We start from the raw sequence: 20,238 nt of genomic DNA, 5'->3' as shown, positions 1-20,238 counted from the left end.
TTCAAAGAATTACATTATTAAATTAAAATTTTAAAGGATCATAATTTGTTCAATTTAAATATTTAATTGTATAATTTTATTTATTATATTATTTAACTTATCATAGCTATTTATTTACGTATGTATGTATGTATGTACAGTATGTATGTCCAAAGTGACATACAAGCCATGGCAAAACTTCTCAGGATTGTGGCTGGGCTGAACTTCCATTGAATGCCAAGTTAAAAGTGAAAGCAGCATCAGAGCAACAAGTAACACTTTACTTGAGGGGGCATACATACTTAGTAGTGACTGAGTTACTACTGAAGACCAGATCACCAAAAATTCTAGTAGCTACTTCAGATAAAAGTGTCATGATTCATTAATTATGATAAAACATGAGATTAGTATTTCACTTGTGTCATTCATGAGTTGTTCCTTCAGTAGTTGACAAAGGTTTACAGAATTAACAGCTACTGTATAGTAACAATTATAGTAACTTCCTGAGATAAAATGTGTCACGGTTCGTTAATGATGAACTAGCATAAGATCAGTATGTAACTAAGACTCAGTTTGTTGTTAATTAATACATAAGCAATAACGTAATACTACATTATTTGTGCCCCCTCAAGTAAAGTGTTACCAAACAACAGCTATAGAACACCTTGGTAAAACGGTAAATGGATTGCATTTTATATAGCACATTTTTGCTACTCTTTCAAGAACTCAAAGCACTTTACAGTTATGCCTCACAGTCACCCATTTATACACACATTCACACACCAGTGGCAGAAGCTGCCGTGCAAGGTGCCAACCAGCTCACCAGGAGCAATTTGGGGTTCAGTGTCTTGCTTAAGGACACTTCGATGGGGTCAGGAGGACCCGGGACACAAACCTGCAACCCTCCGGTTGCCGGACGGTAGCACTACCTCCTGCATCACCATCGCCCGATCGACCTTCCAACACCTTTAATTAGTAGCGCTTTACATTAAGTGCACCTTCATAATGCATTCATAGAACATTCATAAGCAGCATGCAAGTACACCTTACAACTTAACATTCCTTAACAGCCTTAATATATATTAATAATAAGCATTATATAATTATTATATAATGCATGTTATTAATGTATATTACATCTGTTAAGGGATGTTGGGATTTTAAGGTATACATACATGATGTTTATGAATGTTTTATGAAGTCTCTTACTTAATGAATACATTATGAAGGTGCACTGAACGTTTAATGAATGCAATATAAAAGAATTATGAAGGTGCAGTTAATGTAAAGTGTTACCCTTTAATTTGACATATGCTTTGATTTTATCCCAGCAATTTGGTGTCATTTTGGTCTGTGGGGGAAGTAAAAATGCTTTAGCAGAAGGTCAATGACAGCAGCACCAAAAATAATTGATGATATTTTTATTTTATGAGCCATTACAATCAAAAAGGCCACTTTGCTGTTCTGCTGTTGTTGTGGACCAAAGTCTTTTACAAAATATGCTTCTATTTTACAATGATTTGTAATAGTTACTGAATAATGTTACGGAATGGAGTACTTTTCATCTAATTTTCTTACCTTTTGTTTGCCCTGAATTCTCTGAACTGTCCCAGTGAAAAGTCCTGCCAGCAGCAGCTTAACTAGCATGTCTGCTGAAATATTCACAACCTAAATTTCAAAATAGGCAGTATAGCAAAACGATTAATCAACACGCACTTCATATTGCTCTGCATTTTTTAAGTATATTGCATTCAGATCAGATTGATGGTTGACATGATGGATGGTTGGCACACGAAGACATTTTGAGCTCAGGGTGCTGAAAATCGATACGATCAATAGACTTTACTGAAGTTCTTTTGTATCAAAGGCAACTATCAACAGCCAACAATGTAGTCTTCTTGCAGAAATAATCAAAAAGTCTCCTCTGAGGCACAGGGAGATAATGTAACGCTGTGTTTTTCTGTCTACTGTACCACCGTCAACTTGAACAGCATCGTCACCCCTACGTCCTGCACCACTGCTGAGCTGAGCACCATAGCAAATAACTTTCATTTCTGTATCCGATGTGCAGGTTACCTATGGAAGCTTTAAAACAGAATCACAAGATTAATTTTCCTATTATGAGAATGGCCTTCAGCACTGGCATTCTTGGCATCCACAGGGACCCATCTGTACACATCATTATATGGATGTATATAGAAATGTGAGCTAATTGGCCCAAATCTAAATCCTTTTTTGTTCAATGGAGCAAAAGTGCCTGCAACCTTTTTCTCACTAGTTTTATATTCTGTGTTTAACTGCTTTCTTGATACTATCCAAGGGGTTTTATCTGATAACGGTTGTCCTCTAATATTCAATTTCTGTGTGAAAGTACATAAAAGTACATTAAAAAAGTAAATAGACAGATAGACAGACTGAGCAGGTTAGCTGGTGTTTAGGTGGTTAATCTGCTTCATTATCCCCTGCTTTGCTTACCACTGACCTTTTACAAGTTATTTCATTTTCAAATCACAAGAAACATTTCAATGTGAAGCTCATGCCAAACATTTACATTAAAAAGACGTTTTGCAAAAAAAAAAAATCAATAATATTTTAATATAAATATTCATTTGCACTTGTACTTTGGCTAATGCACATGATTGTAAAAACAAAATAAAATTCCTAATATAACACGCTTTAGCTCTATCAATATTTGTAATTTAGAGGCTGTTGGTAGAACACATTGTGGTCACCAGGTCAGCGAGGAGTGGTGACTTGTGCTTGGCATTTATGGGGGCTAAGTGAGTATTTGGCAAAGAGAGACACTAGTCATAGACTACACCTATAAAAGTTTTCACCCACTCGTTTTCCCCTCTGCAGAGAAATTGAATAAACATCTGTGCATTGGTGTGCATCTGGTCAGGAAATCAAAACAAATCTAGATTTTGAAAATGTATGCACACACATTCTTTGAATTATTCACTAATGATCCATATATACCCATTATAATTATTATGAGTTCTACTGTTTTAAATGGTAATTTAAAATGTATTTTTACACATTCAGCAAATTCTCCCCACTTTATCTGAGTTTGCTCGCATAACATGACATCGCATAATACGGCATAATAAGAGATACCACACAATTTTTTTTTTTTGTTCACTTTATTCTGCAATATGAACATTATTTTATCATATTCAAATGTGTATGAAAAAAGGTAAGTCACTGATTTTTAAAAAGCTAAATACAATAAGCATTGGATCAAGGCACATACAAGACTGGCCAAAGGGCATACAATGCACTTTGGTTTTCAGTTGTAAAAGACAAATAACTGTGATGCCTGGCAACAAAAAGTGCATGAATTAAAAAAGGAGCAGATTACAAAAAGACACTTGACAATGTTGCAAAGAAAAATGCAGCTTTCTGTGATGGTTAATATCAAATATAATAAACTGAAATGTTCTGCCTCTTTGAATGTTTAACTGCAGACTTTCATCCATTCTGATACTAGTAAATTTAACAGAATAAATATTTATGAATTAAAGCTCAAAATTTGCCAAATACTTTCTACATCTTTGTTAAGATAACACAATTTTATTTTTGTATTTTTTTAGGTGACATGGGGGGTGTTCTGTCTGTTTTCCATTACATTTTTTGCTCATGTTGTGTATATATAAAACATAACCTTTAAAAATCCTGTGCTTTTGCTAGTTTTGCGGTGAACTGACTCAAATTGAAAATGTCTGATTGTTCAACACATTAATAAAAACCCACTTTCACAGTTTACAAGTCATGATATTTTAGCTGAACATTAACCTTTAACCTTGAGAATACAATACAAATTACTACAAATTTCTAAAATATATAAGTGCAGTTGGTTACATAACACCGACCGCTTTCTAAACCTGCAATCTAAACCTTTCCTCTTAATAAAAAAAGTTTTTAAATATAAATATGGCAAATGTAGAGAACATTGCTACTTCAATCTGTCAAATCCAGTGTTTTGCAAAAAAACTAATAAGTTCAGATCACATTAATTTTATACAATGGTTTTACATGGAAATTCATTATCATGAATGAGCATTATCTAAGTCTGGTATCCCACTGTCTCTGTAACTTCTGTTGCATGTCTTTTCCTTTTCTGGGATCTTGTACAGACTCAAGCCATTAGATGGGAAAATTGTATGTATCATAAACTCCTCCTTGGATGTGATGCCATGATTTATTGGTATCATTTGAAACGACGCATCTCTGATTTCCAGGATCGTGTTGTCCTTCTTAGTTCCTGCCTCTGCATAGTCATCTTTTCTTCTCCGACCCTTATTGTAGTTACAGTGTCTTGAGAAGTGAGACCCGTTCCTGTGGACGTACCATACCACCAAAGCTACAGTGATGATTAACAGGAAAGCGCCGGCTCCTCCAATTATTGTAACTAAAGGTACACTAAAATTTTTATAAAGCTCCTTCTCCTGCTCCCGGTTCAGAGTTGTTGTGGTTTTGTATGCCTTTTGAGATCCCGTTTCTGTTTCTATACAGACAGGTGTTTCATCAGACAGATAAACGTTACTGGTATCCATGGGAACCATGCATATCCTATATGGAGATTCTGGCTCTAGAGCAGTCAGCAAATATTCAGTCCTTTCTCCTTGGACTATAGTCTCGGTGATGGACCCAAACGCAGAGCTGTGTCCCATCTTCAGCCAACTAAGCCGCAAGGCAGTCATTGGGTGTGCCACTTTCCAGGATATTTGCACAGTCTCTGCGCCACGGGACTTAACACTGAGGGTAATGATTTTGCTGCCTGAGGGAGTGGTGCTATGATAGTGATTGCTGAGATCAGGTCCCTTGACTACAGGTCTTTTTGTCACAAAAACAGGCCATTTTCCTCGAGAAGGGGGTGAAGTGTAAAACACAGTGCTAGTGTCCAAAGTGGGAAGGATTTCTGTGCAGTCAAAAAGATCGGTGGGAAGGTCCTTGACAGCCATTCCTTTGACTTTGTCAGGGCTCTGGCACATCAAGCCACGAACGTTGACCTTAGCGGGGAGTGTACGTAGCCAGTCCTGCACCCATTTCATCCTGCAGTCACAGTACCACGGGTTATTGCGGAGCAGCAGCTGTGTAATATTGTCCAGGTCATCAAAGAGGCCCCGCGGCAAACTGCTTATGTTGTTTCCGGAGAGATCCAGCCGGTAAAGCTGTCGAAGGAAGGCAAACGCCCCCACTGGCACCACCTTGATGTGGTTGTCCTGAAGTTGCAGCTTCTCCAAGCTGGTGCTTGGCAAATTAGCAGGCGGAGTCGTGAAGGAGTTGCGGACCAATGAAAGCTCTGTGAGGTTGATCAAATTCACGAAAGCCATTTCTCCTATTCTCTTGTTGTTCAAGAGATTGCCATCAAGCACCAGTCGTTTCAGATTAATGAGGTGCTGCATGGCTTCCTCGGAGATGGATGAGATGCGGTTGTCATCAAAGCGGAGCTCTTCAATGCTCATAGGAAGTCCTATTGGAATAGAGCTCAGATGATTCCGGGACAAGAACAGCAGCCGGAGATAGTTGCTGTCCCGGAAGGCTCCTTCCTCAATGCTGACAGCAGATACGGAGTTGTCATCCAGGTGTAGTTCCTCAATATAGGGGATCTGTGCAAGTGAGGCATAAGTGATAGCCCGAATATTGTTCTCTTGTAAATGCAGCTCCTTGACATTTATAGGAAGGTTTGTGGGGAACTCATCAAGATTGTTGCAATAAAGATATATCTTCTCTACCTGGGTGAGACTACGAAGTTCTGCAGGTATGCCAGAACTTTTAATACGATTGTTCTGCAAGTACAGTATGGTAGCATCTTTTGGTATGCCCAGTGGGATGGAGGTAAGATCTCGATCATTGCAGTAGACAAAAGTTCCATCACATCGGCAGGCTGATGGACAGGAAGAGGAGCTCACTGACTGACTGTTCTGGCTCAGAAGTAGCCCAATTCTGATCAGGAAGAAGAGACAGCTGTTGTACTTGCAGACCATTCTGAATGTTTGCTAGCTGGCCCCTCCCACACTGTCCAAGAAGAAAACACACAACACAAGATTATTACTTCACTTACTTCATTTCAAATTCTGTTACTGTTCTTTGTTGAATTATTCGTTTTATTTTTAGCTTCTCATTGATATACTTGTCTTAGGTAATACCTAACTTGCTAACATTGTGTATCTGCTTATATGATTTTAGGCAAATAAAAAAATATTGTTTAATGATGTATTTTATTATTACTGCAAAATTCCAACATTATGTCAGTCAAACTATGCTAGCTTAGCCATTCCAGAACCCGTCCTCAAGGTCCTTAGGTTCTATGCTGGCACTTTGCGCCTTTGCAGAAGTGGTTTGTTGGTACCCCCAAAGGTAGATGAAATGATAGATTATGTGTGCATCAGACATGTGCATTAACACATAAAGAAAGTAAGATGTATTTTTTTTTTTGCAACCCCCCCCCCCTCCTCCCCCCAAGGGGCAAACATTGAACTCCATCAATGCCCCAGTATTTGCAATAACCATCTAGTATATCAGTGTTTTTGTTGACCACCATGTTTGCCATATCAATACCTCTATAAAACTATATGACTAAGTCAATTGAATGAAATGGTGGTGAAATGTAATGAGTACATGGATGGAATATATGGTTGGGCTGCCCTTATGGAGAGGTTTGGGAAACAAAGTTAGGTTTTCTAGTAATATATCAATGACGGTGAACAAGAGGAATTGTTAATGCATTTTTATTGTATGACTGTTCATTTGCATATATTCTAGTGTTATTTTTTTCTAAGCAAAAGTGTACTTACTACCGCGATTAACAGCTCTAAACATTATCTTTGACTGCTTAAAACGGTAGAACAGTACTGTTTATATAGTTACTGTTGTGTATCATTTTATTTAATTTTCCCACCTTTAACTAGATGTGTAACTGGAAAATCTAACTTGGTCAAGCTAGGCAAATTATTCATCATCAAAATATTCTAGCTGCTAAAAATCATAGACGTTAAAATAAAGTTAATACGTTATATAAAAAATGATTTTACTCTGCACTGCAATTCTGTTTATTTACTTTGTAAGGTGAATACATTATGGAATTATGGTGAAAGACACAAATAACCCACAATTATAATATGTTGATGTGAAATTATATCCTTATGGTAAATGAATAATTAACAATATTTGTCTGTAAAAAAGGTTTAATGAAAATTATCATGTTTTGATTAAATTCCATGTTATAGATGTCTGTTTTAATGATGGTTAAATAGCAAGGAATATATAGATGTAGCTACTAAATGTAATATGTTAAAATAATTTATTACATGCATTTCCTTTTTAACAATACATGACATACACAAGAAACTAATGCAAATGTTTAGGTCTTCCGTCTGAAATCACATTTCATTTATATCACATGAGTAGTTCTAACTAATATATACAAATATTCACATATTAATAATATTAATATAGGGTCAATATACATACACGGGGTGTGTGTGTGTGTGTGTGTGTGTGTATGTATGTGTATATATATATATATATATATATATATATATATATATATATATATATATATATATATATACTTCATGACCCTTATCAGGATAACTAATAACAACTGGTTTGATAGATGGACATGCATAAATTACATGACTTTGCCATAGACATCAGAGTTCTCATGATAGAGTTAATGATAGCATTCATTTAGGTAGTGATTTTTATTAAAAATGTATAATTACCATATTGCATTTCTGTATAAACACAAAAGGGACTAATTATTATTTCACGTACCTTATTGAAGATGTGAATCCTAACAGCGTGGATGTCCAATTGCAATTTTCTTATCTTGTTAACTTTTACCCTTTTTTCTTAAGCATACTTAATTAGCGTGGTCTGGGGTCCCTTTGGTTGTATCCTATTTGCACCAGTGGCCTTTTGACTTGTTCCCCCGGTTCTCAGCATTCATCCCTCACAAAGGTTTCTCCATGCTGCATAAGCACATAAAAGCACCTCTGCTTGATGACGAACCTTAAGCCTCCAGCTCCTGCACAGAAGAATGTGATTTGCGGAATATTAAAGCCCTTGTGCTTGTAGAATCCTTTTATTGGTGGGGCTAGCAGACGTGACACAAATTATACCCTTTGTATCTTTCCAAGGGTCCACTCTGTGAAGCGGACAAGGACAGCACCTCCTGTCTCACATCAGGGGGACCATTCATGTTCCTGTGACCCAAACACCAAGCTGCAGTGTGCAGTCGAGCATCCAACTATATATCTACCATAGGACTGAACTAGCGCTCCTTGTACTGATCTTCAACCCTGGCATCTCCCCTGTGTGCCTTTCTCCTGGACTGAGCTAGATTTCGTACTCCAAAATGGGTCTTCACGGAAATGTTTTCTTCAGCTCAGCAATTCTTTGCAGATACTCTCTTGCCATTACTCCACCCTTCGCCACACGGCAAAGGCCGAGAACGGAGTCACGGAGCCGTGCCGTCAGATATGCAGCGTGGTTGGAGATGCTTCCCCATGTCCGCTCCTTGAGTCAGTCTCTGAAAGAACAGTGTGTAAATTTGACAAAATTAGCAGTGCTACTCTTTCGAGGTTGAAGTAAGCAAAAGGAAAATTATCATTTTTGCTGCATTTCAGTGAACCTGAAAGGTCAAAGCTGAATAGTTGATTTCTGGATGGGATCTTGACGTGGATATTTCTGTGAGAATTAGGGAAGGTGTGGCTATCACAAGGGAAAATGTCAGGTGATTTTTGCATTGATGAGTTCCACCTTTCCTCATTTCTTTAAAAGGTATAATTGCCATGTTAAATTTTCTTTGGCCCCAAGAAAACAGCCTATATTTATATGCACTTAAATAGTCATTTTATTTGTTTCCTTCTGCATGGCATTGAACTCAAAAACGAAAACCACTAATAAACTAGGATTCTCTGCCCAGTTCCTGTCTCAGGTCATTCTCCTCACTGTCCTGACCAAAGGGGTTCTCTGTAATTACAGTTAGAAGGACATAGGTGAACATTGTTGAGAGAAGAAATATATATATCTCTGTCATAGTTGGAAGATGCATTTTGCCTTGAACCTTTCACAAACTGAAAGAGGTCAGCCAGTAAACACCACTGCATTTATTAAATTCATAGACAGAGGGACAGTGCTTGCTTGTCACCCTCCAACTAGTAATTACCATCTCCAGACAGGACGTATAAAATGGCTGCAAAATCATAAGTAGGTGCACAGACTAAAAGGTACGGTATGGACTCAATGACATCCAGTATGGGAATCAGTGCGATTTTCTACCCTCATCCTTTCTAATGCTGATAGTAAATAAAAACAAAATCATTGCGTATCAAAATGATTTTACTTTAGGCTAGGTTTCAAGGTATAAATATGGTGCAACCTGAGAATGTCCTTTCTGGAAGCCTGCGGAGTTTATGAAAATCTTTTCATCAGACAGCATACAAGTGAAATTTCTAGCTCTTGTGCTCAAAAGAGAAAACGTTAAAATCTTCATGATGTATCTAATCTAACAATGTTTTCCTGATACTGAAATAAGCTTATATGAAATTATATGAATTTTTTATATAATTCATATGCAATGAACTTTCTTGCTTGCTTACTTAGCTTATGTACTATTATTTCACAATTTAAAATATGTATTTTTAATTGTCTTGCTGCTGTTTTTAGACTTTGCTAAAGTAATGCTCATACTGAAATTACATTCCTTGTATATTTATAATATACTGTATACTTATATTTTAAATGTAATATAGCATTTAATAACATGTACCCCCTTTCCTATGGCACATAAGCAGACTTCATGTTATACAATTGTCTGTTCAATGTATTTAATTAGAGAAGATTGGGGAAGGACTTATTTAATTTTTTCTGAATGCTGAATATAGCAATATACTGTAGAATAGAACTCTACTCTTCTCTAGCACAATAACTTTGTTCCTGTAATAGAAGAGAACCATACATGTGTGAAATAAAATGCATCTCATAAACATATGTTTAGACATGATAATTAGGGGGCAGAGACAGGAACTCAGTTGAGGAGAGCGGTTATGGGAAGACAATTTTCTTAAAACACATGTGCCTTTTTTGGTGCAGGCAATGGAATAATTGGAAACAGAAACAAAAAAATTAAAATGATTTAAAAATCCAGTTCATGCTGCACTCTCCCCTAACATAGTGCATTTTGTGTTTATTTTAATTGCAGGGAATCATAGTTAATGAGTCTGTCATCACTCTGTTGGACTGTGGTGTTGTGGGAAGCTAAAAAAGGGAAAATTATGGAGTAGATGTTAATTTACAGAAATAAACTGACTGATAGTGCTCAGGACATTTCCAGAACAGGTCTAGACTTTGAGGTCAAGGTAAGCATTTACTCACTCACTCACTCATAACATAATTTAGACCGAAACTTGTTTGTCTTAACACTTGTACAGAAACTAGCTTTAGACAAGAAACCATTTGGAAAGGTTTCTGCATGTATATTCTCTGCTGAGGCGAAAAAAACTGACTTAAAATTAAAATTATTTAATAATTAAATATTAAAATTATTTTTTTTTCTCTCATTTATTCCCCTGACAGTTTTTGTTGAACATCTCTGGTTTTCAGCATCATTTATTTAATTAATTAATTTTATTATAATTTTGGTTTTACGTGATAACGTTCCTTCTTTATTTATCATATTGTTTCCTTATTTTTTTTCCCCACGTTTTTATTTTGCATTCGCTATTTATTATAGTGGAGTTGACCTCCTTGTATTTCACTGCAGGATATAGTGTGACTATATACCTTGCATGTGACAGATAAAACCCTTGCATCATTGAACCCTTGAATATGTTTGGTACAAGGTGGCTCTCCGGAAGGATTGCTGGAGTCATGATGAGTAAGGACTGTTTTTCTAACTAGTAGGATAGTCATGTCTTTGCCATAGACATCAGAGTTCCCGTAATAGCCTTTTCTTTAAAAGTAGACAGAAGGATCGTATATGTGTTTAAGTGAATTAGAAGTATTTCATGGTTTTTGTGTATTAAAAGCCTACCTGGTAAATGTAATTGTGCCATATTGTATTTTCAGGACATAGTTTTTTTTCCCAGTTTGCACACGAACATGTCAGTGAGTATATCTGTGTATATTACACAGGTTAACTGAAACTTAATAAGAAGTGTAATGCATCTATGGGATTTAAAAAGTGGTGGAATGTTTTGCTGTCTGGAAATTTGCTGTTACTTGCACTGAACTACTTTTCAAATGCAGTTTTTATGAGTTAATTTAAGTGCTTTCAAGATGTGACGTGCTTTTAGTCTTGTTTCGGTTTATTACGCAAAGTGGTTTACAGGTCACTGTGACTTTATACGGAGATGCTAAGATTCCAAACTTAAATAAGTAAAAGCCTCCTATAAATGACATCTCAAATAAACCCTCTGAACAGGCTGCTGCTAGATTAGTTTTGTGGGCATATTTTCTTTGAGAGTGTGGCGTACTCTGTGAGGTATTTTGAATGATGGAAAATAAGCAGACATATACTACAAAATCTCATTTTATTGCACATAATCTCTATTACTCAAGTTATTTTAACAGGGTTTGATGTCAATGGCTAAGAAAGTCATCCAGGTAGATTTCATTTAATCCTTTCTGCCGGAAGCTTCTTTCTATACTACACTCTATGAATGATTTTCTGGTTTCCAGTCAGTAGTGGTCGGCATTGCAGATTCCTTGTCACTTTAGCTTAGGAGCTATATGCTAGAGACTAACTACTAGAAAATATAGCCCAATGATATCTATTCAGTTGAACCACAGAGCATACTTTCAAATAGCAACTGAAGATATGAATAGCATTGCATTTTTAATAATAACAAAGGGAAAAAAACAGACAGTGACTCAGCAGAAATAACTGAAAATCTTCTCCTAAATTACTGTATTATCACTGGAGACTGGGAGAAGAAATTATTAAGATCTTCAACATCTTCTACTATACTTTGACTATTCACTGTTCCTCCAAGACATAATGATCCATTTTTTTAAAAAACTTTCTGAAAAATTCAAAATATGAGAAGTACGAGAATCTCGTGACAGTAAGTGTATTGCATAGACTATTACAGTGATCTGAATGTGTATGAAGGAGATAAAATGTAAACAGTTTCATTATTTTATCAAAAATCAAGACACCACATATTTCTTTTTCATAATATAATCACTTATCTGATAAGTTATCATAAATATCTACAATGGCCTGTTTATAATTTAGTATAATTTAATAATTTAGTTGTCAAAGAACAGGAGAGTTTTTATGCTTCGTTAGCTGTATCGTTTAATAGGTTGCCTGCAGTTCTCAAATCTAGACCTTTAGGAGAACATTTATGGGGGACAATGTGATCATATCTGAATCGTTCCTCCATCTGCTGTCTGACACATAGAGATCTACATGGTGCAGGAAGAGAGATAGAACCAATTGCAAGAAAGACACGTCCTTCCCTAAATGACTCTAGGGGGCACTAGTGCAGTGGTCAGCCAAGAAACCCAGGCCAACTTCAGTCCTCTTCCCAGCTATATTCTGCTAGAATGGTTTTCCTCACAAAAAACCTGGCAGTTCTTGAGTGTTTTTCCCTTTCAGTATCAACAAGTTTAGGACTGAAGAAGATACATTGTTACCTCTCCTCCAGGTATACATTTTGGTTAGCATTAATGACTTGGGTATATCTAGAACCATGCAAATGTATTTTATAAGGTATTAGACTGGATATCACTCACCCTGCATAAGTGAGAAATATGGAGAATATAATAAAAATAAGACTACTGTCATTGTGCCAATAAAAAAAAGCTTATTTATAATAATATTATTCATCAGCAATGCCTGACATACCCCTATCTCAAGCTGACGTGATTGAAAATTTAAATTGTGTGTCAGAAACTCATTTGTAATGATCCCAACAAAATGGTCCCTAGTCGAGCTGAACAATAGGAAAATCTGTTCAATAGTGTAAAAAATACATGTATATATTGATTCACGTATTCACCGATAAGAGAAAGCCTTTTCAAACCAATATTTTCATTAATTAAACAGAATGTTTCTGCCTTCAGTGTGTGCAGCGGACAGAACATAAATTCACAAATGCAGAATGCTAAGTTTGAGATTAATGAAGGACTCAGTTAATAGCACTGTATTCGTCATTAATTTTGATATGAATGAGACTGTTGCTGCTGTATTTGCTTTTCTCATTATACTTAATTTGGTATTATAATTTTCTTTACTAATGAAAACAGGACCGTATCTCCTATGTCTCATCACCCTGTAAAATATCTGAATATGTATGAATGTATGTTAACATTCAGAAGCTGCCATGATATTTAATATATTTATAGCTTTATTTATAAAGTTCAATATGAAGAAAAAAATCAATGATGCTGTTATACATGCATAAATATTTGAGTTGAAAAAGATGCACCCCCTTTTAAAATAAGCCTTTCAAATGATTGTGCATAAGGCGAAGATCAGTGGATATATTTAATGTTTATAAGCAGCTAGAGGATATGGTTCCTGTTGTCCACAGACTGTAGCATTTGGTTACCTAATAAACATTTGTATTACAATCAGTTCAGTAAGACAGGAAATCAGAGGCGAATGTTACTGGAAACCACGTCTAGTAGCACCTGATAGGAGGGACAAGAGATCTCTATGAGAGATCAAGAGCACATCTCCTTCTCAGATTTGTGCCTTATAATGAGTGTGTTCTGATAACGAAGTTTCATCATCCCTTCAGAAAGAGATGCAAGTATTAAAACAATGAGTGCATGAGAGCATAAAATCAAAGGCACATATTCACCATGTGTGAAGAGACTGCTGTTAAAATTCACATACTGTAAGCTAAACTTATTTCCATAGAGATCCTGTATTTCAACCTTTCATTGAACTAACTGTGACCAAAAAAAAAAGATTCTGCCAGCGCCTGCACTAACACTATCATTTTGTAAAACATAAAAAGTAAGAAAAAAAAAATATCTGTGTAACTTATTAGACTTAGAAAATGTTCTAAGTACATTAGAGTACTGAGTACATTTATATATATATATATATATATATATATATATATATATATATATATATATATATATATATATATAATGACCAAATATTCTTTAGGAATGTAAATATACATTACAAAAACACAGAAAATGGTAAATAGCAAATGTAGTACATAGGAAATGTAGTATAACACAAGTTGCAATAGATAAATCCACAACTTAAACCTTACCTGTTGTATAAGGAAACAAAACTGCACATAGCATCCTTTAAAAAACAACAAAAATCCAGTTAAAAAGAATAGGTTGTGAAAAAGCCGGTTTAAGTCTTCAGTTCCGAGGATGGTAAAGCTTGCAATGAACACTAGCCTGTGCGAAGTATATTCAGCGAGAGGGAATCTGGCTGTTCCCGCGGCATATTGGCATATTGCTCACACAGAGACCACTACAAGTGTGAAGTTGAAGCTGCCTCTAGCTCCGCTTCAAAAGGGCACTGATGTCATTTGGGGGAGGGCTCCTCTCTCTCTCTCTCTCTCTCTCTCGTTTACTCTTTCAGGATCTGTAAAGAAACGACAGTTTGAATTTTGGACACTAGAGGGAGTGAAGGTAAACCGGACGACTACGGAAGAGTAATTCCAGCTTTTTTATTGTCCGTTTCAGAAATGTACGTCTTTAAAGTGGGCGTGTAGCGTGAAATGTAACAAATCTGCTCATAACACTAGATGGAATTACCCTGATTTTCAGTTATTTTATTAATGGTGTTAGGGAATGATTAAAGTCTTCCGTTTATGCTTACGGGTTTTCTCGGTTTTTAACATTCTCAAAACTGTAAGGGTATTTCCCAAAGCAGTCCATATACAGTACAGTGCACTTGCAAGGAGCAATAACTCACTCAAGACGTTTAACTCGTGCTTTTAAATGACATAATTCTGTCAATTAACAGGTTAGACATATTGCCAATGTGCCGGTACTCACCGGAGGTACAGTACAGTATGTTCCTTATCTAAAAAGTAGTCTTTCCCCGAGTTGCCAGTTCTTACGCACCTAGCGTGACACTCACGCTTTCTGACTCTCACAATCACGTAAAAAAAAAAAACTTAAGGCGATTCGATATTATTCCATTATAAACCTAAAATTAGCTATATAAAAAGCCTTGGGGGAGTTTGCAAACCATACAGACTATTTACATGGTAATAAAACTGTTACATGCATGTAAATGAGTGTGCAGACTTGTCTCGGATTGAAAATATCACACCAGCCATTTGATAAGAGTCAGTAATTCTGTTTTCCTTAGTATGTCGTTGACATAGATTGCACATTTTTTGTAGCTAACTGAATAGTATCGTGTAGCAAACTGAACATCATTCAAATCACCAATTTCAATATTCAGATGTTTCATATTGAAGTATATAAAAGATCACCTGCAATGATTAGACAACAGTCACGTTTGCATGTAACTTTTTGAGAAACATTTTAATTATAACGGTCTCACAAAATACTAGAATACCATAAAGAGAAATTAAATGTGCTATAAGGCTAAAGGTGAAGATAGAGTGCTGTGATTAGTATTCATGCCACCTTACTGGAAATCTTGTCATTCCTATCAGTCTAAGAGATTTCACCTGACGAGCAATTGATCAACATCATATAATCGGCACCATGGAGTGCACAATGCAACACCTTTAGAAAATTAAAAACAAATAATTATTGGGTGATTCCTGTTTTGGACCACATATTTGGCTGTCTGTTTTCTGAAAATTGGAATGATTGTATTTTATGGTTTAAACATTTTGTCAGGACTATACCATACTTAGTTATGAGGAATGTGTGTTTGCCAAGCTCAGGGGATGAAAATATTATACTTGTGGGATGTTTTTTGTATATATTTCTCCAGACCTTTCCCACCCTGTTAGGGACATGTACATGGTAATCACAGAGTTTAAATAATGTACAAGTCAAGCAATACTGAACTTTTCTGGGATACAATGTGTCCCTTGTGATATGATAAAAGTTTCATTCTTGTAGCATTTACAGTTTTAATTTTATGAAGAGTACAATGTCAGACTGATGGAATCTGTGCATTTTTTGTCCCCATTTTGTTGTCTTGTATGAGGAATTTTATTAATTAGAAATAAAAGTATATGTAGATGCATTATATGTACCTCATTTAACAAAACAATATACAAATATACCAAACACTTACTGTTGTGATTAGAATATTTTTTTAAATCATTGCCTAACAGGGTGGAATAGAATATAACAGGGTGGAACCGAGTCGGCCTCTTAACAAGTAGATTCAGATTCACAACAACAATACTACTCATACAACTAATAATAATAATAATAATAATAATAATATCACTGTAGTGACATAAATAATTAAGAAATACACTCATATAATAATAATAATAATTCTTTTTGATTATACCATTATTATTCATTATCATAAACAAGAAATACACTCAAATGATAACAAATCATTTTAATGAAAATAATAAATATTCTTGTACAATTTCTACTCAGTAGGCTGCATATCCCATACATAGCCTAACAGGGTGGAACCTAACTGGGTGGAATATTGCTAGCTAATTTAGCTCTAGCTCTTTGAGTGAGCAACATTTAGCTAGCACACACTCTACAGCTGATCAGCATTTAAATAGCTATTTTTAACATGTTTTAAAAACATATTTAGGTATATTTTCCAATAAATATTTCCCATAATATATACTAACAGGGTGGAACTTTAAGGGTGCCTCAAACCGGTGTGTAATATAAAATTGAGAAAAATACAGGAGAGAGTGGCAGTTAAAGCTTACGTTAGTCTTCCAGTTGAATTTCCCCCCAAACACAAATTATGTCACTTTGTGGAAATGGCTGCATGGATTTGTAATCTTTTTAGGGAGCCAAGAAACTAGAGGCTCACAGGGTGGAAAACGAATGTGGGGACATATAATATATTATATAATTACAGAAAACAAAATAAGTTTCACCAGATTTGTTTCTTTCTCTAAAGGTACAGTAGTATACCCTAGTCTATCAAAATAATAAAGAATAAGTTTTGGTTTTTATAATTTTATAGTTTATATTTACTGAGGAAATTGAATACATTGCATTTGGGACATGCTAAAATGAGCGCATACTCCAGAGAAATGGTGCTTTAAAGAGATGTAAAAAAATTAAAACAATAATTTATCTTTGTTAGAGCAATAGGAAACACCTAAACACATAATAAAATAGGTTTGTTATAAAGATTTGTCTAATTTTATAAAAGAATAAGAGCCAGTTTAACAAGAGGACATGAATATGTGGCCCAAAACAGGAATCACCGTATTATTATTATTATTATTATTATTATTATTATTATTATTATTATGCAGAACATTTAAGCAACAAAAAAATAAAATACGAAAACACAAAACATCAAGAAAATGAAGCCTAAATAAATAAAACAAACCATCTCCTTTTTTATTTACGTTTTTTGAAATGGTTTTGCTTTTTCTTATTGTAATTCATTTTGGACTTCAGGTACACCATAATTACGAGTATTGGTTGGACTGTTTTTCATGACAAGAGAAAAGCAACTTAATTAATTTTGGAATTATTCATGACTTTTGCAACTGATTATTTTGCTAATTGTAGAAAATTGTACTTGACTAAATATGCTGAAACTTTTTTTAGTGTGAAAGAATGAGGAATGGCTGTTCTTTTGTGAACAATGTTTGCTTAAATGTACAGTACCAATCAAAAGTCACCTGCATAGAAGAGTGATAGAGTGTCATATCACATGACCTGACAACCTGACCTAAACAGAGTACAAATGGTTTTGAAGGAGTTAACCAGTGAGTGAAGGAAAAGTGGTCAATATGTGCTCAGTATATATGTGGGACCGTCTTCAGGACAGCAGGAATAGCATCCCATGAGGCCATTTGATGAAACTGTTGTAGAGTAGAAAGTAGGGCCATCCAGTCTCTGTGGCAATAAGGGTTAAGGGCCTTGCTCAAGGCCTCACTGGTGGGGTCACTCTGCCGGCAAGGCGATTTGAACCAGCAGCCATCTTAGTCCCAACCTGCCCACCCCCCCAAAAAAAAAACTATATATATATATATATATATAACACAATAACTCCTCCTCGAGTCTGGGCCAAGAAACCCTGAAGGAATTCCACTGACCAAAGTCAGACAGCCTTGAGCAATGAGATGAGTCAGAAGTGGCTTTTTCAGTTATATATATAAAACTTAAAACCGTGCAGATCTGTGGCGGCCATATTGAAATACAATGTGTTTGCATAAAGACACTATAAATCTTGGTTAAAATTATATTTCATCACCTTACAATTTTTGTGACACGAGTGTAACATGTACCTGTAATAAAAAAGAAGGAACAAACAATTGAAAGTCAAGATTATTTTGAGAGAATGTCACTGAATTAGGTATTGCATTAAACACTTGTGTTTTATAGACAAACATTCTGTTTTGTACCTCCAGGATTGACGGAAAGACGTCAAAGAAATGATCTTTGACACTGTCTGAACTTTACTCTCGATTCGGCTGGTGAGCAGACCCAGTGTCTGCTCCTCTTTCAACTTCCTCCTCTTAATCTAAACTGGGTCTGTCTACTGCTCAGTGATTGACTTGCTCACCTTTCCTACAAAGAGGCTTGCAGCCTGTGAAGGGAGAAAGAAAACTCTGGAATATCAGGTTACAGTTTCTTTGGGGGCCTGCTCCGAGTATTGAGCATCTGAGACAAGCACTGTTGCTTCCCAAGTATCACGATCAGACCATCTCACTCATCTTGCCATGTTTTGACAACATCTTTGAAGACTTTGCATTTTGCATTGTCCCTGCCTCATTCTGGGAGTGAATGGACTGAAGCTAATATAATATACTTTGTTAAGTAGGATCAAGAGGATTTCATAGCCCCTACTATTAACACTGAAATATAATGTTGTCCAGCATGTCAAACATACAGTGGCTTTAATCACTGTGTAATCAGTACTGATATGTAATGATCAGCAGTGTTTGCACAAAGGTAAGTAATATTTTTTGATTTGTTTTGGGAGATGTTTTTCCTTTGTTAATAAGCAAATAATGCAAGATTTTTTTTCTGCCAAAATGTATAACTGTAATATTTCTGCTTGTTGAATTAATTAATTACATTTTTAATCACTTCATATCGTTGTAAGGGGTAAATTGTCATATGCAAATCCCCTACAATCATAAGATTGATCATTGAACGACAAATAGATCTTTTGTCTGTATGTAAAATAGAATTTATGATAAGATTTTGAGAACTAATAACATAAAATAAATGATATGGTAGTGCTTTCCATTAACTGCACCTTCATAATACTTTTATAATGCATTCATAGAACATTGATAATTTGCATTTAAATATACGTAACATCCTAACATACCTTAACAGCTAGAAAATACATTAATAACAAACGATTATACAATAATAATGTTTGTTATTAATGCACATTGCAGCTATCATGTGTTCTTCATTGAAAGTATTATGAATGTTATGCATTATGAAGGTGCACTGAATGTTCTATGAATGCATTATAAATGCATTATGAAGGTTCGATTAATGTGAAGCATTACCATTTTTATTCTTCCTTTATTGTGTTAACTGAAGTGAACATACATAGTACTAACCTTTTATTATTTGCTAAATTGCAAAACAAACTATGGTGATTAATTGTATTTCTCTGTTTATGTTGATAGATATATTCCATCTGCTTTTTGGTGTGTGTGTGTGTGTGTGTGTGGATTAAGTTAATATGACATTGTGGGAACAATTTAATAACATCTTATTGTTTTCACTTTGTGGGGACCATTTTTCAGGTCCCTACAAAGATCTGTGAATGAAATCAAAAAAGTAAAAACGCAAAAAGTCTTGTATTTTGTTTGGTTATTTATGGTTAAGGTTAGGGCTGGGTGGGGGTTAAGGTCGTCATGTTGGGATTAGGGTTTTCCCCATAGAAGTGAATGGAGAGTCCCCACAAAGATATAATTACAAACCTGTGTGTGTATGTGTGGATGGAGATTTATGTGTACATTCTGAAACAATATATCATTATATACAGGTCAAACTTATTGTTTTGTGTCATATGAAAATATACAAAAATGATATTTAAAAATTGGAAATAATTAAGTGTGAATGTCGGAGCGTCAGTAAATTTAACGTACTACCAACATGGGATATTTTGTTCCTCCAAGAAAGCATATAGCTCGC

General features: G+C 35.3%; 1 protein-coding gene across 1 annotated transcript; it reads right to left on the bottom strand.

The window, feature by feature from the left end:
- Positions 1–3,121: 3,121 nt before the first annotated feature.
- LOC111853775 (leucine-rich repeat transmembrane protein FLRT3-like) lies at positions 3,122–14,560 on the bottom strand. Its single transcript, XM_023831065.2, has 3 exons — positions 14,235–14,560; positions 7,762–8,518; positions 3,122–6,000 (listed from the first exon to the last, which is right to left on the bottom strand). Exon 3 carries the CDS (start codon positions 5,967–5,969, stop codon positions 4,029–4,031), a length of 1,941 nt encoding a protein of 646 aa, XP_023686833.1. The 5' UTR covers positions 5,970–6,000; positions 7,762–8,518; positions 14,235–14,560; the 3' UTR covers positions 3,122–4,028.
- Between the last annotated feature and the right edge of the window lie 5,678 nt (positions 14,561–20,238).

This window comes from Paramormyrops kingsleyae, chromosome 20 (assembly GCF_048594095.1).
Source record: "Paramormyrops kingsleyae isolate MSU_618 chromosome 20, PKINGS_0.4, whole genome shotgun sequence".
NCBI lineage: Eukaryota > Metazoa > Chordata > Actinopteri > Osteoglossiformes > Mormyridae > Paramormyrops > Paramormyrops kingsleyae.
Note: the sequence above shows the minus strand (reverse complement) of the source record. Positions and strands in the feature narration are given on the sequence as shown.